Consider the following 25,243-nt stretch of genomic DNA (forward strand, 5'->3'; position numbering starts at 1 on the left):
ACAGCAATACATGTTGCATGAGACGTTGTCCGGTATATAAAATAGATTACAAACTCTATCTTTTATCGGTATAAATTATCTTGCGTATTTGCACTTATGTGAACGACGCGCTGATCATGTGATGCTATGGCACAGACACTTGAAGATATTTATCGTAGCTTCACTGATTATTCCTTCAATGATGCCTGAACACTTGTACGCCCCTGGTTTTTTTTTTTTGATCCAGCTGATTTTAAAGAAGCACGCCCGTTACAAACAGCAGTGTTGCCCTTCTACAGGTGGACTTCCTGAAATGCTAAAATTGCCGTCTTCAGAAATGTGAGTGTCAAGAATTCTAATTCAGGAGATCGCGTTCTTATTTTCTTTTATTTGTTCATAATGTAATAAGATGATTTATTACGAGGCACTAGGCACAGTCTAGTAGCACTGGCAGTAGATGAACGCTGATCACGCGCACAGCCGACACAAGAGCGCCTTCTTCGTCTTCCTCTTCACCACAATGGCCCCCGGGAGAGCAGAGGAGCCATCCTGGCAACTTACGGCGTAGGTAGGATGAGAGGGTCATAGTACGGCTTAAGTCGGTTGACATGAACCGTGTCACGCCCGCGATGCCTATGGTCGGGTGAAGGTGTCACAGGTTCTACAAAATAGGTGACAGCGGAGGTACGGTCTATGACGCGGTAGGGGCCATCATAGCGTGCAAGGAGTTTGGTCGAAAGGCCAGGGCTGTGAGGCGGCACCCACAACCAAACAAGGGAACCAGTCGGGAAAACTGGTGTGAGCGCGTCACTGTCACGCCGCAGCTTTTGACGACCTTGAGCAGTGGTCGTAAGGGTTCGCGCGAGCTGCCTACAGTCCTCGGCGTATTTGGCGGCTTCAGACACAGGCGTGCATTCGGAAGCGTCGGGTCGGTATGGGAGCATTGTGTCCATAGTACACGAGGGCTATCGTCCATACAGCAGAAACAAGGCGAAAAGCCAGTGGTAGCTTGTGTGGCCGTATTATAAGCATACGTGACGAACGGCAAAACAGTGTCCCAGTTACTGTGATCCGAGGCGACGTACATAGTCAACATGTCACCGAGTGTGCGGTTGAACCTCTCTGTCAAGCCGTTCGTGTGCGGGTGGTAGGCTGTAGACTTGCGGTGAACGATGCTGCATGCAGCGAGAAGGGCTTGGATGACTTCGGACAAGAAGACACGTCCCCTGTCGCTGAGCAGTTCGCATGGTGCGCCATGTCGAAGAACGAAGTTCCGCAAGATGAAGAACGCAACTTCGCGCGCAGAGGCTGCCGGGAGTGCGGCAGTCTCGACGTAGCGCGTCAAGTGGTCGACACCTACAATTATCCAACGGTTACCCGAGGAACTGCAGGGAAGTGGCCCTTATAGGTCAATGCCGACGCGATCGAAGGGCCGAGCCGGGCAGGGCAGCGGCTGTATCTCACCAGGAGGGTGCTGTGGAATTTTACGCCGTTGGCACGCCGTGCAAGTGCGTATGTACTGGCGCACGAAGTGATACATGCCGTGCCAGTAGAAACGCTGCCTTAGCCGAGTATACGTTTTCAGAACACCGGCGTGACCATTAGGAGGAGCAGCATGAAAATAAGCGCATATGTCAGAACGCATGTGTCGTGGTATCACCAGGAGCCATTTGCGACCATTAGGCAAATAATTTCTGCGGTAAAGAACGTTGTCGTGGACAGTAAAGTGAGCGGCTTGGCGACGAAGTGTTCGAGAAGAGGGTGTGGCGGATGGGTCGTGGAGGAAATTCAGCATAGTTGAAAGCAGGGGATCCTTACGCTGCTCGTCCGGCATATCAGCGACGTTGAAGGCTGACATGGATGCGAAGAGCGGAGACACTGAAGCCAGATCACAAGGTAGCGGCGATCGGGAAAGCGCATCGGCGGCAGAGTGCTTTCTGCCCGATCGATAGACAACGCGGATATCATATTCTTGTAAGCGGAGTGCCCATCGCCCTAGGCGACCTGATGGATCCTTCAACGAGGACAGCCAGCAAAGTGAATGGTGGTCGGTGACAATGTCAAAAGGGCGAACTTATAGGTATGGACGAAATTTGATGAGCGCCCAAATAATGGCCAAGCACTCCTTTTCGGTTACTGAGTAGTTGGCTTCTGCCTTCTTTAAAGTTCGGCTCGCATACGCGATGACGCACTCGTCATAGCCGCCTTTCCGTTGTGCGAGGACTGCACCAAGTCCGATACCGCTGGCGTCCGTATGTACCTCTGTAGTTGCTGTGGGATCGTAGTGTCGAAGAATCGGTAGCGAAGTAAGTAGGCGACGTAGTTTCTGGAAGGCTTCGTCACAGGAAGTTGACCACGCGGAGATGCCGTTGGTAGCGGTAAGCAAATTGGTCAGTGGTGCGATGATAGTCGCGAAATTGCGCACAAAACGCCGAAAGTAAGAGCAGAGCCCTATAAAGCTGCGGAGCGCCTTCAGAGTAGTGGGCGTCGGAAACTCTGCGACCGCGCGAAGCTTGGCTGGGTCAGGAAGCACGCCGTCCTTCGATACAACGTGACCCAATATTGTTAACTTGCGGGCACCAAAATGGCACTTTTTGATGTTAAGTTGGAGGCCAGCAGAGGTGAAGCAGGTCAGTATCTCACGCAAGCGAACGAGGTGCGTCGGGAAATCTGGCGAAAACACCACGATATCATCAAGGTAGCACAGACATGTTTCCCACTTGTAGATGCGAAGGATGGTGTCCATCATACGCTCGAAAGTAGCGGGCGCGTTGCATAGCCCGAATGACATTGCGGTAAATTCGTACAAGCCATCGGGCGTGATGAAAGCTGTCTTCTCACAGTCATCATCTGCCATCGGCACTTGCCAATAGCCGGAGCGAAGATCCAAAGATGAGAAGTACTCCGCGCCTTGCAAGGAGTCGAGGGCGTCATCTATCCGAGGCAGCGGATAGACATCTTTACGAGCGATCTTATTGAGTCGACGGTAATCCACACAGAAGCGCATTGACCCGTCCATCTTGCGTACTAATACTACAGGAGACGCCCAAGGACTGTGGGAAGGGCGAATGACGCCACGGTGCAGCATGTCGTCGACCTGCTCGTTAATGATCTTTCGCTCGGCTGACGACACGCGGTACGGTCGCTGGCGTAAAGGAGGATGGGAACCAGTGTGTACGCTGTGAGTGACGGTTGCTGTACGCCCCAGAGATGGTTGATCACAGACAAACGACGAGCGAAAATTCTGAAGAAGCGCGAAGACTTGCTGGCGATATGGAGGCGGCAGATCGGCGTCTACGACAGATTCAAGAACGTTTGACGACGACGACGACAATGATGATGATGATGTGCGCGGCACAGGAGAAGTGAGGGCGTCGAGTTCATAACAGGCCGTGTCGTCGGAAACATCGAGAATGTGAAGCGGGTCAAGGGGCTGAACACGACCGAGTGATTGGCCGCGCAGTAACGACACATGGTAGTGAGACGGGTTACACACAAGCATTTAGGATAATCCAGACACAGTGGTGAAGACAGCAAATGGGAGAGGTAGGGCCTTGCGACGTAGAAAAATCGGCGACGGTGTAAAATGTACTGTAGCGTCGGGCGCGGTAGAGCAAGAGACGGGCACAAGCACACACATGTCGGGTGGTACGTCCGTATCGGACACAATAGTGAGCTTGGAGGCTTTTCGTTCAGAAGGGTCAGGCAGCAGGGCATCGGCAATCGGGAAAAGCGCTACTTCGGCCCGGGCGCAGTCGATGATGGCACGATGGTGAGACAAGATGTCCCAGCCGAGTATAATGTCATGCATGTGAACATGATGACAACACGGGAAATTCAACAACGTAGACAATGCCTTCTATGACCACCCTTGCACTACATTGAGCGAGCGGGGCTATATGCTGCGCAGTCGCGGTGCTTAGAAGCATACCAGACAACGGCGTTGTGACCTTATGGAGGCTGCGACAAAGCTTTTCGTCGATAACAGAAACTGCAGCCCCAGTATCAATAAGCGCAATTGTGGCGGTTCCTTCTGACCAAAACGTCCAATAAATTGCGTGGCGACTGTGCAGGCCTTGTAGAAGTCGCGAAGCTTGCAGTTCGTGCCTGCGGAACTGCAGCAACTAGTTTCCCGCACTAGGTGACTGGCGGCGACGTAAGGGGGAAAGTGAGCGACGACGTGGTGATGGCGAACGATGGGTGCCGACAGGGCGTCGAGGAGGCGGCGAAAACTCGTGGTCGGGAAGCATCGCATGCCCGGTGGTATCGTGGGAATAGGCATATCCAGGCGGTGCGACAGCAGCGTTAGCAAGTGGCATACGACGATGGCAGAAGCGCGCAACGCGGCCGGCGACACCGCAAGCGAAGCATGGGGGTCGGTTGTCGCGTGGGCGCCAAGACGTCTGAACTGGGCGTCGAGATGGAACGGGAGGCGACGCGGGAGGAGGTGCAGCTGGAAGTCGCATTCGCGCCGGAAACGAGAACGTCGGCGGCGCAGGTCGCGCGGCGACCCATTTTAGAAATGATAAATTGAAGCTGAGCCATAGCGAAATCTCTGCCCAGAGGAAGTAGTAAGATTATCAGCGCTTTCATGATATCTGTGTCCAAAATCTTCTAAAAATGGCACTGCCGCTCCGGTTTATGATACTCCTGAACTGCTGTAGGAGGGTTCTGGGAATATGGCCGACAGCGATTTTGAGACACAGTTAGGTTGAACGCGAGTGTATTTCATAGCAGACATTTAGCACGGATGTCTAGAACGTTGTGGTAGCTTTACAATTCTTGCTAAGTATGCACGGCTTCTACCCTGTTCTGTTTATATTTCACGTTTGGAATAAAAAATTGCCCGAAATTTCTTCATTGAAATTTGCTTGAGGGACTCTTTTTGTTTATCTATTTGTATATTATGATTTGTGGTGAGAGTAACGATTGCCTGTTTAGGCACAATGCACCCGAACATGTCCAACTGCACAATAAAGTCGAATATACTTTTTAAATAACTTCTTGCAAGCTGATATTGCAACCTGGCATATTCCTTTAGCATCGTTCACGAATGGCATCACGTTTAAGGATCTTCCATAGTATCTCGCTCTTTAAATTTGAAAGTATAACCGTAGAGGACGTTCTTCTTTCGTGACTATTTCTGCGGGATGTACTGTTATATAGTGTTTTTTTATGTATGCGCCAACCTAATGTTTCATAGTTCGCCTACTGAATACTTCGGTTCCGCTTGTGCACATTTGAATTGTACGTATTTTGTTAGCATGCTGTATTTTACTATACAAGAGACGTTTCAATTGGCCTGCAAAATTTAGTGTTCGTTTCGTCTCCACTAACTTCCAAAATAATGGTTCTTCTCTGCCGTCCTCTTTCTATATTTCTTATCCTGTGTGCCTTTTTTCAATAAATTCAAAAGTGATACCTTCGTGTTTAGCTTAAGCGTGGCCGAGGTTAATGAAAACTTGCAGACATATCATCCATTTCCGTTGGGATGCTCCGCTTCTGTTCCTTTATCGCTTTTGTTACCTTTATTCGCGTTCTCACGGATCCTTCCTACGCCTCCATTGAATGACTGGTCAAAACTCCTGTAGAGCAATTTAGAGCGTCTTAACGCTCCAAATTGCTTACGTCTGCAACGAGAAGATTATACAAGCTTCCGTCAATCTATGTATGGTTGAAATTAGACGTATATCTAAGATTATTTTAGAATCTCATTGATATTTTAGTCACTGCAAGTTTGATGGACTCCAGACAAAAGGCTACAGCCATACTTGAGTGGGTTTGGCGCGTGGTGACATAGCGTATATCGTGGAAGGCAGGATATAACAGAGATTGGGAAGCAACTAACTGGTATAAAATTAGCAAATCGCCTAATTGAACACTCTACAAATTTAGTGATCAGCGCTCACAATATCGTTGCTTTCAATTTTTCGGAGCGCCCAGTGTTAATACAGCGTTTTTTGAGCCCACGAGACCCGACGACGTCTACTTTGTTTTTGTATGCTTGAAGAACACGTGACATTGAAGGTATCCACATTAAACCAACCAAGTTTGCGGCAGACTTCTTAGTGCCCGCTTTCACCCACGTATTCAATATTTGCTTGTTCTCTGTCGTTTTCCCGGGAGAAATCTTATAGGCAACGTCAAGTGTTCTGTTCAAATCAAGTGACAGAAATGACATGGCACATTCTCGGCTGGTGTCAGTGCTCCACGTCATTTCAAAAGATTTGGAGAAAGTTTTCTGTAAAATGTTTGTCATTTTGTGAAAAATATGAATTAATATCTATGCATCAATTCAGGTTTTGTAGGGACAGATCGGTTGAATTAGCTCTATTAACAAAGAAGGATTTATTTTGAATGCCTATTAAAGAATAGCATGGGGTGTACTTATCTATTTTTGTAAAGCTTTTGACAAGATCAATCATATTCCTTCACTAAAAGACCTCGCACATCATGGATTCCGGTGACTACTTCTTGACCTTCTAAGGTCTTACTTAATGCATAGGAAACAATGCATTTCCATCTCAGGAGCATACTGAGAGTCCCTGAATTTAGAAGCCGGCGTTGCCCAGGAAAGCATGTTGGGGGCTATACTGTTTAACATATATTTAAATGATTTAACATACATCAGTAACTTACCACACTATATAATATACGAAGATGATGCCAGCCTTTTTTTTCAGTTGTGTAATGCTGATAACTTATCACAACTAGCTAACACCGTCCTTGATAAGCTCTATTGCAGGAGTAATGTAAATTCCTTGCAGATTAACATTAAAAAAACGAAGCTGTTGTTTTTGCACCCGCCCAAAAACATGTAAATTGTAGTCTAAACATATTTTATCCATCTGAGCGGACAGACGTCAGCGCGGACGTGAAAACATTGTGAGGTATTTTTGATCAGCATTTGAGGTGGGACAAACGCATTTAGCGCGTGGCAACAAGTATGGCAAGAGTATACGGCGCGCTTCGAGGTGTTCGTCCAATGAATCTGCGGCTATTTCTGTAAAACAAAATATTTATTTCCAATGCAAATTACTGAAGTGTTTTATGGGCAACTAAGTCACAAAAAAATTCAGACGTTATCTCTTTTTTTAAAGCATGGCGCCATGATGCTTGTATTTCTTACGGCAGTCATGCAAGTACATTATTATTATTATTATTATTATTATTATTATTATTATTATTATTATTATTATTATTATTATTATTATTATTATTATTATATTGCATTATTACAAGTTTTATGCTCTCCCATTTCATTACAATCATCAGTTTATTCGTGCTATGAAATATAACAAGCGCAAAACGAGGCCACACGAGTTCTGTTGATCTTTGTAATCTAAGCAAACCTCATCGCCTCAAACACGACATTCGGAATCGAGAAGATTGGACCGTGCCTTTTCCACGAACTAATCATGCGAAGGGAAGACTACCGTGCGCAATATCAGTATTACTGAATAATCCTGAAAAAGAAAACATTGATCTTAATACTACTGCATGTCAAATTCTTGAGGAATATTTCATTAGCCGTGCAATTGCATGTGAATAATGTACGTTATATTTGCGTTTGCTTTTCTTAAGTATGGAAGAATGTTTCGTTTGTCTTGTATGTGAAAGCGCTTGTATATAATATTATGTAGCTGGAAAAATGTATTCTTTCGCCACTTTATATATGTCTGTGATTTCTGTTGGGAAAAGGCGTGCATTTGTTGGTAAAAAAATGATGGTTGTAGTGTATACATTCAAAACTACCTGTTAATGTGCGCTTCGAGATGTTGTTCAAAATATATCTTATGTATTGATGTATGAAAAGAATTCACAAACTGTCTGCTACCAATTGATGTAGGAGCAGAGGCCTTTGTCATGCCGCTAATATAGCGGCTTTTCTGCTCCTGTCGTAGCATTTGTACTTTCAAAGGTGAATGCTGAAATAAAGGAATGAAATGGAATGTAAGGATAGATAACAGCGAATGGAAATGCATACACAAAAATGGAATACTGTATTGCATAGCATTTTCACGCATGTATTCAACTACAAAATTAAAATATGAACACACATGTGACATACACAAAACTACACGAAGCAACAAAAATCCAAGCAGAGAAGCATATATACCACTCTCTAACACAATAAACGTATTTAAATACAGGCAGAAACGATGCTTTGAAGAGCAAGGAAATGAAATCACAGTAAAAGAAAAATAAGCGCATACACACAAGCACAATGACAATTAGCGAGGCAAGTAATATAATTTGTAGCAGTATGCACACTGTTTGCTGAACGTCGTTCTTAAAAAAACTTATCATACAAAAGTCCAGGTAAGCAATTTGTAATGCTTGTCCACCCAGGACACCTTCTTGTCTAGGAAACACGTATTGTCATGTTTTAGGAAAGTTGTAAAACGTATATGACAGACCTGTTAAGCTGCAAAATGTTACGAAATTGTTGTTATATGTTACGCTCTTTCTGTATTTGAGAGTAAGGATAAAATTGCACAACTGCAAGTCCTTAAAATATTAAGAGAGAGAGAGAAAGGCAAAGGAAAGACAGGGAGATTAACCCGAGATTATCTCCGGTTGGCTACTCTGTACTGGGGCAGGGCCAAGGGGATGCGATAGGTGAGAGAGGATAAAAACATAAAAAGAAAAGACACCTACGCACACACAAGCACGTACACACGAACTGTTTCTGTGGGCACTGTCACGCAGCCCGCAAAAGCGTTCCTAGTGTTTTGTAGTGTCGCCGTAGAATTCTGCGTCACACAGTGTAGAATCACAATTTGTCACAAAGTCCAGTGTCTTATAAGTAACGCAGAAACGCCTTCATAGCGGATCGCGCTGATGTTCGCGTTGGCCAATTTCCAAGGACATTGTTTTCCGTTAGTGGGCGCTTGTCCAATTTGTCTAGGGTGGCTGAGAGGACTGCTATTTGCGGGTTGAAACGAGAGCACTGACAAAAAAGGTGCTCGATTGTTTCATTGCACTCGCAGAAGTCATAAAGTGGGCTGTTGGCCATTCCGATAAGAAAACAGTGCGCATTTGAAAATACTACTCCAAGCCGTAAGCGCACTAGAAGGGTGCAGTCACGTCGTGGAAGCTCGGGCGGAATACGGAGCGATAAATTAGGATCCAGGGTATGGAGGCGTGCACTTGTGAAATAGGATGAATTCCACTGAGCTAACGTCAGGTCATGCGCAAGTACGGCAAGTTTTTTCGCGGCGTCGGCTCTCGAACGAGGAATGGCAACGCAGTTGACGCCGTCATGTGCAGATCGGGCAGCTGCGTCCGCTGGATCATTGCCATGTATGCGACAGTGACTAGGCAACCACTGATATACTATATCGTGTCATTCGTCAACTATGCGATGGTGGACTTCTCTTATGTCTGTGACAAGCTGCTCATGTGATCCATGGCGCAGTGCTGAGAGTACACTCTGTAGGGCTGCCTTGGAATCACAGAAGACTGACAATGCATGGCGTGGTTCCTCCTGAATGAAATGAAGAGCCGCACACAGGGCTACCAGTTCAGCAGCTGTCGTTGATGATACATGTGACGTTTTTAGCTGTATTTTTACGGATCTTGCTGGTATCACTACAGCAGCAGATGAACTTGCAGATGTGACTGAGCTATCGATGTAAACGTGTACGCGACCAGTAAAACTCATGTAAAATTCTAATGTGGCCTGCTTCAGGGCAAACGACGGCATATTAGCTTTCTTCGTGATTCCTGGGATCGTGAGGCGTATTTCAGGTCTCTGCAGGCATTTTAAGTTTAGAATGATCTTGCTGCAGGCACGTAGTTCGATGGCAATGAGGTACGATTGGCAACAATTATACGACTGAAAGTTGCGTGAGGCCTTTCTGCGGGTAGAGCGGCAAGATGGCGAGAAGGTAGTCGGGCAACATGTCGAATAGGCACCCTGAGAGCGTCGGTTACTAAGCACGTTGATATTGGGTGATCTCGAGCTATGACAATTGTCGCCGCTGCAGACGCACACCTCGGAAGACCGAGACACGTCCTTAGGGCTTGAGCTTGTAGTCCCTGGAGTACACGCAGGTCTCTTTTGCAAGTGTTACCAAGCACAAAGAGGCTGTATCTTGCGAAACCGAGGAAGAAGGCGTTATAAAGCTGCAGCATTGACCGCACCGATGTGTCCTATGACTTTCCGCCGAGATATTTGAGATGTAATATTGTCATTAACCTCTTCTTTAGGTATGAAATATGCAGGCTCCATGGTAGGTCGCGGTCGATACTTAACCCTAAGAAGCGGTGTTTCCGTGCATTTACAACTTATTGCCCATTGACACAGAGTAACGCTTCATTGCCTTCCGAGTGAATGTAATAAGGCAGCAGTTCTCTGAAGACAGCTCTATGTTCTCTTTTCGCAACTACAGTGCTGTTAACGTAGCTGCCTTTTGTAGCCGTGCTCGTACCTGTATTCGTGTTACAGCAGACGCTCAAATGCAGATTTCGTCTGTATAGATTAATATTGGAACTGCGTTGGGCAAGCGTCTGACTAGGCCAACGAGCACTAGGTTGAATTGCGTCTAGCTCAACACTCTGCCTTGCGGTACTCTATGGAAGGCTTGGTGTTGAGTCGTGGCGCCATCCGCGGTCATCACGAAGAAATGCCTGTCGGTCGAATTACTGCAGTGCCACTGTAAAGTGCGGCCACCAATTCTGGCTTGAATCAGAGCCCCTGTAATGGCATAATGTGCTATATTATCATAGGCGCATTTTATGTCAAGCCATAATGCGGCAGTGAGTCTTTTCAGACATTTTCGATCTTGAACAAGCGTGACCAAATCAATGATATTATCTATAGATGAGCATCCATGCCGGAAGCCAGCCATAGCATCTGGGTACACGTTGTAATTTTCTAGGTACCATTCCAGGCGCGTCAATATGATTCATTCCATTATTTTCCCGATGCAACTGGCCAGAGAGATGGGGCGGTACGATGACAAATCTAAAAGTGATTTACCAGGTTTGAGAAGTGGAACCAAGCGGCTGCATTTCCATTCATGTGGAACCAAACCATTGCGCCAAGACTCGTTGTGATGGTTTAGAAGCATGATTCCTGCTTCCTGCCCAAGATTGGCGAGTGCCGCATAGGTAGTGCCATCCGGCCCAGGTGACGAAGAGCGCTTGCAAGTCGCCAGTGCCGCTTCAAGCTCCTCCACCGAAAACATTACATCCATGCGGGAATCCTGTGGCACAAAAGTGGCACATGGTGTATGTGCGCGTTCGAGCTGCAAGCTGGCAAGTCTTGAGCAAAATTCTTCAGCAAAGTCAATTTCGCTGCGACCTTGGTGATATAAAAGAAACACGCTGTTGCGGTGATACGCGAAGTCTACGCATGATTCTGGATATCTGAGATAATCGCTGACGTGGATCCCTCGACTCACAGAAACGTTTCCATCTTTGAGATTGTAGTGCATCAATACGCCGTTGAATCTTCTTTTGCATCCGCCTTGCCTCTCTGAGATCATGGATGAATTCAGTACTCATGTATCTTCTTTCAGCCCGCCGGCGAATCGCTCGTAGTCGCTGGAGTTCGGCTTCAAATTCTTCATATTTTGGGAAAGACTGAAAACCACACCTAGCCTCTTGCATTGCTTTTTGAATTGCGTGTTCCAGACTTGAATGGTTCCCTTGCTGACATACTTCTTCCATGGGCGACCGAAACGCCGACCAGTCAATTCGCCGGAGGGTCTTGGAGGGGCATTTAGATAGTCCCTTGATCTTCAGGTACGTCGGAATATGGTCGCTTCTATGCGATTCGATGTCTGGAAACCATTGCACGTTTCATTCAAGACGCCGAGAGGCCAGGGTCACGTCTAGGCAGCTGGCGTATGTAAGCCTACGTAAATATGTCGGGCTACCATAATTGAGGCAGAAAAGGTCGTGCTGTGTCGCAAAGGATACTAGTCTCCTTATCCTGGACTCAATCTTCAATCTCCCCCAAAGCGGATGGTGAGCATTAAAATCTCCTGTAAAAATCGTATGGCCGGGTGTCGCTGATAGCACGTCGTGCAGTCGTTTAGAGTCGAAGCCACTTGAAGGTGCAATGTAAACAGCGACGAGTCTGAACGTAAGCTTATTCGTTTTCACAATTAAACAAACGTACTGGTTCTCGTCGTGAGGAGGGACTGGGTGCAACACGTAAGTCGGATCACATCTAATATATACAGTCACCTTGCTCACAGCATCACAGGTAGATGACATGAATGCCTCATAACCAGAAATGCGTATAACATTCTGTACGTTCGGTTCGCAAATTACGAAGATGGGAAAACGGTTTTTGAAGACAGAGTGTCTCAAATCTGAAATTCTCGACTTGAGACCATGGGCATTCCGCTGCGATAGAGATGCTTTCTTGACTCCTTGTGGAAGGGCAGCGAGGGGCGGGCCATGGTGCTATGCGATGTTCTAAAGTACTGGAGTCAGTGCGTCCAGTACTTGCAGTGCGCTACGAGCAGCCGGAGTGTCCGTGATTGTCAGTAACAGACGCATGACATTCGTGAGCGATTTGAGCATTGCAATAACTTGTGAATCCTTGTCTCGGATTTGGTCAGCTGAAGTGACATTTGACTAAGTGGCAAGTCATGTGCTGTGGCTCCGGCGCGTGGCATGTCTTCGGCAGTGCTGGCCACACCTCACCTGATGAAGAATGAATAGCATGGCCACTTTTTTTCGTTGACCTTCGTGCTCTTACTCGAGACAGATGGAACTGGAGGCGGCGTTGCTGGACGAGACATTTCCCTTGAACCGGACGAGGATTTCATTGACTTTCATTTCCGGGAGCGATGTCGACTTTTTTTTTTATTTATATGATATAAGGAGATGTTGGCGCACAACTTAAGGCGCCGGCTACTCCTCATCTCTTGAGTGGCTCCGTCACACATCGTACAAGGTTCAAGGTTACATATCAAATAGTCTTTTCACACAAGCACCATGACTTATCACGCAGCGTTTCCACAGGAACACTATGACGTAAGGAACACATGGTACATACAAAATATAATGTATATGTCTCCACATTTATGTAGATGAAAGTCTCAAAAGTACAAAAGATATTTCCGCCTAATAACACATTGTCTAGTCAGCGGGTGGTACATACATCATGTAAATGCATTATCACATACAGTCACAACAGAACAGTCAACATAACATAATTCACAAACAGATGGATATACACAGTGACAATGAAATGAAGAGAACAATGAAAGCGCTAATAACTTCCAGCAATGCCACTGTCTTCAAGAAAACTCTTTAGTGCTTTTAAAGCACTCTTCTGCAAGGCCGTTGTTGGCCAAGGGCCCAAAATTTTCCTTAAACTGAAAGGTCTGCGGTCTAATTTAATTAGCGCTGATTTAAGTCGGCTTCTTGGTGTGTCGTGATGTGGGCAATATAGAAGGAGGTGATATACATCTTCGTCTACAAATCCACAATAACATTCGGGGGTTTCCGTACGGCCAATCCTGTGTTAGAAATGCTTTGTGTAGGCAGTGCCTAGCCTTAATCGATGAATAAGGGTTTCCATAGTTCTATCTAATGACAATGAAAATTTGAATTCAATAAATGGATCGATATGGTATAAGTCCGAGCTCTTAGAATTCTCGTCAAACCAAGTGTTTCTAGACATTTTGAGAGACGTTGTCCTTATAATGCAGCGCAATTCATCCTTTGATATTGGGAGCGGAGATGTATCATCTTTGAGGTGTGCTTGTCGTGCTGCTTCATCGGCTGCTGTGTTGCCAGGAATGTCACAATGCCCTGGTATCCACTGGAATGTTATTGCATGTTTCGCTTCGCTTGCCTTTGTGAGGTTTTTAAGTGTTTCATATATTATACTGTCACTGAATGTTTTCCCCTTTGTGTTGCAGAGTGATGTTAGAGCCGCCTGTGAATCACTGAAAATTACCCATTTTTGCAGATCTCTTACTGACAATATAAATTTTATCGCACCTAGGATTGCGAACAGTTCAGCCGTTGTAGACGAAGTCGCACGAGTTAACTTAAATGATTCTTGTTTGTTGAGGTGTGGTATAATGAATGATGAAGTTGAAGAGGTTGCTGTACTGGAGCCATCTGTATAGACGTGTGTGTATCCTGAATACCGCATATATATCTGGTACAGCGCTAGTTGTTGAGCAGCTCGAATGAACATGTCTCTTTTGCTGAATATCCCATCTACTGACAATTCGATTTTTGTAATTGTAAGCAGCCATGGAGGATATTCGATGTCTGAGTTCCAAAATTCATTTCTTGGCAATATGTGAAGATTTTCTTGAATTTCTATATGAACATAACTTCTATCTCCTTTCATTATGTCTAGAGCCAATGGGTCGTTTTTATGCTGGGTTTGAAGACGGAAATATTGCCGGCATGTTTCTGTAGTTCGCATAAATGGAAATGGTGATTGGCGAGCCTCAGCTATTACAAGAGAACTAGAAGTCGCTCGTGGAACTCCTAGACATAGGCGTAGTCCTCTAGCTAAAAGTCTTTGAAGTCGCTCTTCTGAAGTGTGGGAAAGTCCGTGTAAGATGGGCGCGGAATACGCAACTTTTTGTCGTATTAATGCATTGTAAACAGTCAGCATGGACGATACTGATCCGCCCCATGTTGTGCCTGCAAGTCTGCGAAGTACAGTCACTACGGCATTGACCTCGTTTTCGAGTTTCTTTATATGGGGTGCCCAGGATAGCTGCCTATCAAGTATTAGGCCTAGAAATCGATGCTGTTTGACAATCATTAGAGGGTGTCCTTCCAGATTAAGAGTGAAATTTTTAACTGCCTTCGAGTGAAGGGCAATACAGCTGTCTTTGCGTGTGATAGTACCATTCCTCTTTCTCTCAAAAATTTGTGGAATATATTTATGCCGTCTTGCAATGCCATTTGAAGTAGTTGAGCATTAGACCCAGATGTCCAAATACACACATCATCTGCATACAGTGAAAATTTTAATTGTGATGGCAGCCTTCTTGGTAAATCAGCCATGACGCAGTTAAAAAGGAAGGGGCTGAGTACGCTTCCCTGTGGTACTCCCTGTTTGACAACATGTTCAGCACTCTTTCCTTCACCCGTCTGAACAAAGATTTTGCGACCTGATAGAAATTCAGAAATCCATCGCAAGGACCTGCCAGACAGTCCAAGTTCCAACATGCTTCGCAAAATATGAACGTGACTAACAGTGTCAAATGCCCTCTTGATGTCTAGGAATACTGCTATAGTCATGTTCCCACGTGCACGCTCGTGCTCCACACAGGTTACTATATCTAATATTGCATCCATTGTGCATCTATGTTTTCTAAAACCTACTAAGTTGTTGGACAGCACATTCGTTTCATTACACCACCATTGAAGTCGCGCGTCAATCATTTTCTCCATTACTTTGCATAAACAACTTATCAAACTAACAGGGCGGAAGGATTTAAGGCACAAGGGCGTCTTACCAGGTTTTAAAATTGATATGATTCGAGCGACTTTCCAAGAGTCAGGTACAGTTTCCTCTATCCATAAGTTATTATAGATGTCTAAGAGAGCATTTGTACCTGTCGGTCCGAGGTTTCTTAGCATATTGTACGTAATGCCGTCCGGCCCAGCAGCGGACTTTTGGCGACATGATGCAATTGCACATTGAAGCTCGCTTAATGTGAAAGTATGATCTAATTGAGGATGTTGCGCCCAGTAGCAAGCAGTAATTTTGCGCTTAGCCAACACTACTGAAATATCAAACTCTGCACATTGCGATGAGAAAGCAGGTCTGGAAATAAGCTCACAAAATTCATCTGCAACTATTATTTCACACGTGTCCCGTGCTACAGCGAGAGCACGAAATGGGAAGCTCTGTGTTACAGGTCCGCTTAAAGAACGAATTACTAGAAAAATTCTTGGGACAGCCGTGTGAGGAGACAGTGTGCCGCAGAAGTCGCGCCAGCGCCGTTTGCCTAGATTTTCCATTCGTCTGCGCATTACATTGTGTATTTTCTGAGCATTTCTGTATGCTTCTAAACTTCCGGTCCATCGGTAAGCTCTTTCAGATCGGCGTCGGATGGCTCTTAGGTGTTCATATTCTCCGTCAACTGCAGCATAATCTTTTGGAATTGGGACCTTTCTTGTGCATATGTTCATATTGTCCTGCAAAAATTCTGTAAATTTTTCCACTGCTGCATGTTGATTAATTTGATCCGTTAGGCGGTACCGAAAAGCTTGCCAGTTGGTTAGTCTGCTGTAACGCCTGATATCACAGTACATGCTAGGGTGGTTAACAAGGATGGGAAAATGATCACTTCCGCGCGTTTCCATATCTGTTGTCCATCCCACACCATTCACTAGATCATGTGAACACAGGGTAACATCTATGCAGCTTGAGTAATTATATCCACGAAGGAATGTTGGCGACCCATCGTTTAAAACAGTCAAGTTGCATTTATCTATGCCGCACTCTATAAGGTCACCCCGTGCATCACAATGATCACTGCCCCAGATGATGTTGTGTGCATTGAAGTCGCCACATATAAATACATTAGAATGAGCTATCTTGAAGATATCCACTAGCGCTTCTACTGAAATGTGGTTTGAAGGTTGTAGATATAGATTAATCACTGTTATACAGAGCTTGCCAAAGGATACTTTACATGCGATGAATTCCGGGAAGTCTGAATCACTGGACTGAATTTGATAAGATGGTAGGTCCTTTCTGACGCACAGGAGCACTCTGCTCACAGCACCTTGACGAGAAGTCTTGTATATCACATAATTTGAGAGGCGAAAGTCGTCATTGATTCCCGCCTCTTGAATACAAAGTATTGGGAAGTTGTATTGCACAAGTAGTTTCCATCTCTGTTCGTCCTGAAAGACTGCACTTTTTCTTTGGCAGCGGAAACTATTTCGGCAGACACTCGGTTTGGATTTACTTGCCAAAAGGTAGTACCTTCACTTAGGCGAAAGACAACCGGAATGCCTTCGGCTCGCTTTTTCTTGTACGTGACCAAAGTAAATGGTGCGTCTTCACCCATTTCTTCATCACTTAACTCATAATTCGATGTTGTGTCATCGTACTTGTCTTCTAGGCGAGGCTTCTTGCTCTCGAATTCACCGTCAGCCATTATTCCTGAATTCCCTGAAGTTGATTCCGAGTTGTGGAGAACCAAACGTGCCGGCTTTATGAAGCTTTGTGACGCTTGCAAGGCCCCAGGCTTTTCATTACGGCCCGTAGCATCATTCATATGGCTTGTTACGTTTGGACGAGCATAAGGCTCGTGACGATGTTCTCGGCTTCCGACCACCGTAGCGGCAGGGTAATAGTCAGGTTCTCAAAAAAGAAATGTCGTACCTGTCGTACCGTAAGGCGCCTGGCTCGTTGAACCTTCGCCCGACGTCTTGTTGGTCAATCGTCGTCAATGGTAGCCGTAAATGTCCAAAAACCAGAACAGTCATGTGCTGTGGCTCCGGCGCGTGGCATGTCTTCGGCAGTGCTGGCCGCACCTCACTTGATGAAGAATGAATAGCATGGCCACTTTTTTTCGTTGATCTTCGTGCTCTTACTCGAGACAGATGGAACTGGAGGCGGCGTTGCTGGACGAGACATTTCCCTTGAACCGGACGAGGATTTCATAGACTTTCATTTCCGGGAGCGATGTCGCCTTATCGCTGCAGAAGCATCTCTGTGTGATGATCCGTCTCTGGCCATTTCTCTCAAAATTTTCTGCTCTTTCTTTAGGCGTGGACAGTCTTTTGAGGATGCAGCGTCCGAGCCTTGACAATTTGGGCACGTGAGATCTGTTGCACGACAAGTGTCAGTGTCGTGTTCTTCGGAACATCGTGGGTATATCTTTGTATTTCTGCAGACAGCCCTCACATGTCCAATGCTTTCACACCTTCTGCATTGAACTGGTTTGGGTACGAAAGGTCGTACCACATGCCAAAAGTGGCCGACCTTTACATGTGGTGGTAGGCAGTCACCTTTAAACACGAGCCTTACACAGGTTGACTAGCCAAGGCGCCAAGCTTGCTGTAAGGCAACATCATCTGTCACAGGTTTGATTAAAATTGGCAGGTCGCTGTCACTAATTGATGTGTCAATATCATAAACAACACCAGCCGGGGTTTCGTTGTCCTGCGGAATGAGGTAGTGGATATTGATGTTGCCCAGGAGCTTTACTGCCATCAAAGCATTTATTCCGCTTCGGTGGTGGACATCAATAGCCAGGACGTTCTTTCGAGTATTAATTCTGATATATTTGATTTCTCTTGCGACAAGAGCCTTCAGAGAAACGGAAATCACTTTTCGATTAAGGCGGTTGAGGTCGACAGGTGTGTCCGGCACATAAAGAAGTGTGTGCGCCGATAGCCTTCGCTGTGGCATAACGCTAGACTTACTTGACGAAGACCGTCCGCTCATGCTTCTTCTCTTGGCCTTCCGGTGTACCACTCTTTCAAAGCTTTCGTCATCTGACGCGTCACCGCTTGAGCCGGAGTACAACACAGTGTCCTCTCTGTCAGCTTGTCTAGCAGGGCAATTTCCCTTCCTCGGGCCGGTTCCTGCCGAAGCAGTCACGTCACGTCGGCATTCTGCCGGCTCCATTTCCATTGCCGTGACAATGGGAGCGGGGTCTCCCAATAAAACGCGGGAAAAAGCCTAAAATACTGCAGCGCGAAGTACAGTGGTCTCTACGAGAATCACTTCGTCTTCGTCTGTGTCATGATAAAGGTCGTGAGCTGGTACGTCACTATTGAAACTTGCTATATGACAGCGATATTTTTTTGAAATTACTGGATTTTATATTGGTCAACATTGAAGTTTAGCCCCACGGCAAGAAAACAATAATCTACACGAAAGAGAAGAGAGCATAACATGTTAGAAGTTTCTTCTCTTTTTTCTACTTGCACATAGAGTATGCAGATTGCTCCAAGGTTCTTCGCGAGGTTAATAGGTGGAATTTTGGAACTGTTCAGTTCTTGCTCATTGTTTACATTTCCTGGTTCTGCATTGTATTGTTGGGGGGGGGGGGAAGGGAAGGAATGAGTTATTCCTAACAGCCAGGGATAATTTGTGCTTTTTGATTATTTCTTTTACCGCAATATGGAAGTCTATATTCTCGCATCCATGCACTTCCTACTCTTTTGCATTTCCTTTAGGCATTTCTTACTCTGTGCAATTCTTTTATTGCTTCTAGTTTCTCTTCTACAGCGCAGTGTATAATATTATCCCATCTACTAAACAGCTTTTTTTTTCATATGCAGCAGGTATTTTTCTTCCATTAAATATTTTTGACATCGTGGTGCACGTTTCAAATTGAAGCTCAGTGCTCACAGTTACGATCTTTGTGGTGTGGTCTTTATATATGCTTCGGTTTCTTGCAAAGCATAGCATTATTTCTTCGCCTGCCTCTCTCGGTAACATGTTTTGCGCAACGTGGCATGCCTGTCAATCTCGCCATGTTTGTGTTGCGCATTCTTTTTTCCATTATCACCATGTCTACCAAAGTAGCACAACATGGGCATAAGATACCTTTGTTCCGAATCGCCCAGAGAAAATGATGTGACAATGGCATCCATCAGCGGTATCGCTCTGTCTTGTGTTTTGGAGCGAAGCATTCTCCCAGTGTATAAATACACCCTGTTAACATACTTTCTCGTAATATTTCGCCGACGTAGCGCGATAATACTTTGTCAAGATTATGTCCAGGCAAAGGGTTTGGATGGACCGCAAACACCTTTTACGGAGAGAGGATCGAGTGATCCTGACATGCGAATGTCCTCATCCTTCGCCTTTTCTGTTATTGCCGTGCGGTCTAGGTTTCGTGCCAGCAAACTTGTGCTAAGGTCGTTCCTTTCTTGCCTTATTTCGAGCATGTTGAATTAAACAAATAACAACAAAAATTTGGTTGATCCTTCTCCAATAGGAATCCGTCATAACACGAAAGTGAAGCATGTGTTTAAGGAACAGTGGCAGCTTAATTGCACATTTACATATACATCTACGCAAAATGTGCGCAGTCTCTTATTAATTCCAAATTCGCTCGAATGGCGAAGCAATGACAGCGATAGCAAGCAGGCAAGGCCTGTACGACTGCGCAGCGTCAAATCGCCCAGAGACTATAGGAGGATATCGAGCGTCGACGCCGACTGCGTACGTGATGCGACAACGTCCTTAGAGCTCCGGCCGCATCACGCGCACTCGCCGATACTCATTTTTCGAATGTGAGCAGACACGCAGAAACGGCATGAGCCGCCGCATCGCCAATTATCGGTGACGCTTGTCAGCTGGGAACCATCTTCGAACAAAAGCCCCGAAGAACATGCCAGGAACGCCGAGGCCCGTAGACAGCGACTGAGTTTGACCACCCAACACATGTAACCAATTTGAACAACTCAACTGAAGAACTGAAGAACACAGTGCAGCGGAAATAGGCATAGAATTTCATGCAATAATTACTAGAAGGAACTCTGGTGATGCAGTGTCTACGGGAGCTGCAGTACAGGGGCGGTTCAGCAAGCATGGGAAATATTGGAAGTACATGGATCTGCCAAATCTTGGTCCTTGTGGCTTCGAGCGGCTCGGCGACATTGTAAATTCAGGGTTCGAACACAGGGCCTCTTGCACAGGAGCCCGATATTGAAACCACTACATCACGGACCGTTCTCTTATTGCCTCTTTTGTACTGCTATATCAAACAACATATGACATTTCGGAAAACAAGATAACTTAGTTAGTTTTCAGCGCCAAGTGTCAGCCTTACTGGGCTGAATATTTTAGAATTCTTTGAGCGCGGTCAAGGGTTCCACCTTCGACAACCACGCAGGTACACAATCTTATGCTTTCTGAGTTTCTACACATCTGGACATGCATTCTCAAAAATGCATTCGTGCAGGCCGAGCATCCGGATCGCAGTGAAACCCCGCCATACGGGTGCGCCATAGACAGTGAAGGCCAACTAGCATAATAAGGTCAAACGCCAGTGCAGCATCGTTTTCTATAGCTATATGTCTAATACCCTGTGGATCTAACGGAAAACCTTTCTTGATGGTTCTCTGAAGTACATCCCAAAAGAAGACACCCTCCCAACAATCTAGAAATACATTATCTGTAGTCTCTGCTTTCTTACAGATCAAACAATGTGATTTCCAGGGTAAGAAAAAACCACGATCTTCTAAAACGGTTTTCACTGGCAACGTACCCGTGAAAAGCTTAAAAAAGAAAGGCTTGCTCCCTGGCGTTACTTGCAATCTTTTGACCCGCTTAAACCCGTCTTGCCCTTGGCCTCCACTGTATATGGCCCAATACATCGGTACGGAGAGAACTACAGCGCCTACATTTTTGTACAGTGTTTTACGTTTCACTGAAAAAAAAAAGGAATCATTTGAAAATCTCACCGACAAGAACCGTACACTTAAAATAACTTCTTTAGGAAATACACAACCAGGACTGGTCATATTCTTTGTACAGGCTACATAGCCAGGTAACGCGCTCCTTAGCCTCACTTGGCGCACTGCGGGCAAGAAAGGATCGCTTAAGTCGCAGAAAAATAAAAATCGATTCATGACCTCTCGTATAAAGAGGTGCGGCATTCTCAAACCTCCGTCTTCAACTCGTCTGAACAAATTTGTTCAACTGCATCGTTCTCAATTCGAAGCCCGCACAAATACCGCGAAGACTCGGCGCAACCTCTGTGCATTACCTTTGAACAATTCAATACCAGCATTACATACCAGTGTTCTGCTACGAAAAATAGATTGGAAACTGCAGCTCTTGCAAACATGGACAGATGCCCGCCTTTCCATCTGTTCGCTTTTATCTGTGTTTCTCTTGTTCTGATCGTTATTTTTGTAATATTCCACCGGGACGCCTAAGTATCTACCGGATGTCGTCAGCCGCTTATCGTTGGCGAAAGTGACCAGGCTCGAAAGCCACTCTCCTTGCCAGAAACCAAGGCACTTTCCCCATTTTACGAGGCTTCCATTTACCTTACCGAAAACCTTCACGGTTTCGATAGCTGAGGGTAAATTTTCTTTATCTGCACAACAAACGGCGACGTCATCCACATATGCCACAATTTTAACTTCCGATGCATTCGATCCGACATAAATCCAACATTATAGTGGTCTAGGATGGCAAGCAAAATACCGTGAGGAACAGAATCAAACGCTTTCTCGAGATCGAGCTGTAGAATTGCTACCCCTGCTTCCATAATGTCGCAGCACTTCATCACGCACCGCATCTTATGCATGTTAGCCACAACTGAACGCCCCATAATGCCATATGTTTAATGAGGACGAACCAATTCCTTAATTAGTTTCCTAGCCGCCTTGCTAGATCTTTCATGAAGATTTTATAATCGCAATTAGTTAGTGATAGAGGCCTGTATGAGGAAACCAATGTTAACTTATCTGTCTCTTCTGTCTTTGGTATTAATACAGTATGTGCTTCAACGAACTACCGGGGCAGGACATCTAGTTTGTATGCCTCATTACAAGCAACTGTAAGCACACGAGACAATTCTTTTTTTAAACGTATTGTAAAACGAAGCGCTCAGACCATCGGGCCCTGGCGACTTGCCGAGCTTAAGGTTATCCATAGCCTTTTCTACTTCTGTTTGTGATATACGTAATGACAACACTGTTCTGGTGTCATCGTGCAGCCTTATCATTCTCGCAAGAATATTTTTAAAACTCTTTACATCCAAGGCTCTGGAAGCAAAAAGTGCTTCCTAATGTCGAGCGAACGCAAGTCCTGCATGGGCATTACCTGTCATTTCTGTCCCCTTATCTTCAATAACATTTACATAGTTTCGCCGGGCGCGACATTTCTTGAGACCAAGTGCGCGTTCTGTTTAGGCATTCATCTATATCAATCGCATCTACTCTTGCTCTCAGAACGACAGAAAGCTGAGCTAGTTGGTAAGGATTCATTATGCAAAACAAGGTGAGGCGTGCAGACAGGACACAAGAGAAGTGGACAACACGAACATTTCCGGTGATACATTTAGATTATTTGCATTTGAGACATCATGAAACGATTTCTTATTTACCACACAAAAAAAGCTTTATATAATCGGGTCTTCGTTAAGAACCCTACACATTGAAAGAAATGAAACTGCAGAATAGTGCTGGTTGTGTGATTTTTCAGTCATGCAGCGTTATCGTGCATAGTGCTAACGGTCAGCCATAAATCACATACTCAGCCATGCTTCCATCATTTTAATCAAGGGTGTTTTCCCAACCACAGCCTCAAAGGTACTCTTTATATTCGTTCAAGCATTTAGAATCTATTGTCTTACGGCGTACCTTAGGTCAACAAAAAATGCATGACCACTCCAAGTACATAGGCTAGAATCTTCACAAGGTATATTTGTGAGCACTTCATCTAGACCCATAATTTGCTTATTAACTATACCATGTTTTGTTTCACCAGTGCGTGTTTACATGTTTGTTGTAACATCAGCATTTCTTTAGGAAAATGGTGACTTGCGAGATTATCGGTCTGCAATCTACCCACACCAAGCCCTAATAAGTTCAGCAGTCACCATATTGGCAAAAGGTCCTCATCAACTGTGTGTCTCGTGATCTGGTTTTAAGTTTAACCGGTAAAATGAGGGTGGGCTCTATAGAGGGAAAGAGCAAGTGTACAGTTGTGTATTAAACAGCATATGAATGCAGAAATCGGACATACATGCACATCTGCTTTTAAAACCGTTGCACGGGCGCGGTATCACATTCGGGCCGTGGCGGCCGCATTTCGTTGGAGGGCGAAGTGCGAAAACGCCCGTGTACCGTGCATTTGGTGCATGCTAAAAAACCACGGGTGGTGAAAATTATTCCGGAGTCCACCACTGCGGCATCGCTCAGAATCATATCGCGGTGCACGTAAATCACCTGAATGTAATTAAAAGCTGTTTCATGACAAATAGAGAAGTTACAAATTGAGTGCGACTTGTTTCTTTTTTAGTCATTACAACTATGACAAGCGGAACAGGAACAAAGTAGCGCATTTCTACTTGCTAATGTACAAGCTTTGTGATCTGCTTGTACAAATTTGTGCAAATTAGCTCGGGGGCGATGCCTCCAATATCACATGATTCCCCGCAAGAATTAGTTGTTAAATGAAAATGCGAAGAAATTTTCTACGAAGAAAAGAGCTCAACGCAATTTTGAGTAAATGACATGTCGCGGTCACTGAACTTGTGGCGGTCACTCTTACGTGCGTTTTGAATGGTTAGCATGAAATCAATAATTAGGCTATCCCTGCTCAGTGTGACACAGTTACTAGAAAAGGCAAGCTCACACAACAGGTCTCCTCTACAGTTAAAAACATTACAAATAATTGGAACAATTTTTCTTTCTGCTTAAACAGCAGATGACAAACGTGAGGTCAACATGTATCCGGAAGAAAGAAAGAAACATCTGCTATACGAAACAATGTCCAGAGCGAGGCCCGGAATCACCCTAAGGTGGGAAGGCTTGTGGCGACACACTCTGCGCATATTTCTGCGCACCTTCCATCTTATCATCTGGCCAAGCATACCACACCTGCACGCTGGATTGCATGGTCGATAAAGTATAGCGCCACTGCCATGTCACCCGAGGTATGCGTCGCCGACGGTGGCTATAAAAACAGGCTGCCTGGCTGAGAAAAGCCTTCTACCACCCGCTACTGTGACAAACGTAGCGTTGGTATGCCCGTCCGCTGACATCGTTCGCCGAATAAAGACGCGTTGCGTTTTTATGTTGGGATTCGTCCTTCGCTAGCCGCGGCATCCCCACATCTGGTGACCCGGACAACGAACAACAACGCATCGCCATGGACGAACAAGACGCCCTTCAACGACAGCTGGAACTCCTCAACAGACAGCTTCACACGCAGCAAGAGGTGATCCAGAGGCAAGAGCGACAGCTTCAGGAACGGCACGACCAGCTCAATGGTTCCGTGCAGCAGCATCCTGCCGGTTCCGCCGAGGACGCCACAACCCCGGCAGACGGCATCCCGCACGCTGCCCCGCACGGCGTCTGGCGTGTCGCTGTCAAGCTTCCGCCGTTTTGGGCCGACTCGCCCGAGGTATGGTTCGCCCAAGTAGAGGCGCAGTTCTCTCTTGCGCACATCACACAAGACCGGACCCGCTACGACTATGTCGTCGCCCACCTCGATGCCCGCTACGCCAGCGAGGTCCGGGATATCCTTGCCAATCCACCAACGGCCAACCTTTACGAACACCTCAAGACGGAACTCATTCGCCGCCTGTCACTCTCGGACGAC

General features: G+C 45.7%; 1 protein-coding gene across 1 annotated transcript in view; it reads left to right on the forward strand.

Moving 5' to 3' along the window:
• The first annotated feature begins 254 nt into the window (after positions 1-254).
• Positions 255-25,243, forward strand: part of LOC135912824 (guanylate cyclase 32E-like) — a 265,613-nt gene continuing 240,624 nt past the window's right edge. Inside the window, exon 1 of the mRNA XM_065445365.1 lies at positions 255-318. Within this exon, the coding sequence (XP_065301437.1) occupies positions 293-318 (26 nt within the window). The 5' untranslated portion in view covers positions 255-292. The remainder of the gene's footprint in view (positions 319-25,243) is intronic.

Source organism: Dermacentor albipictus, chromosome 8 (assembly GCF_038994185.2).
Source record: "Dermacentor albipictus isolate Rhodes 1998 colony chromosome 8, USDA_Dalb.pri_finalv2, whole genome shotgun sequence".
NCBI lineage: Eukaryota > Metazoa > Arthropoda > Arachnida > Ixodida > Ixodidae > Dermacentor > Dermacentor albipictus.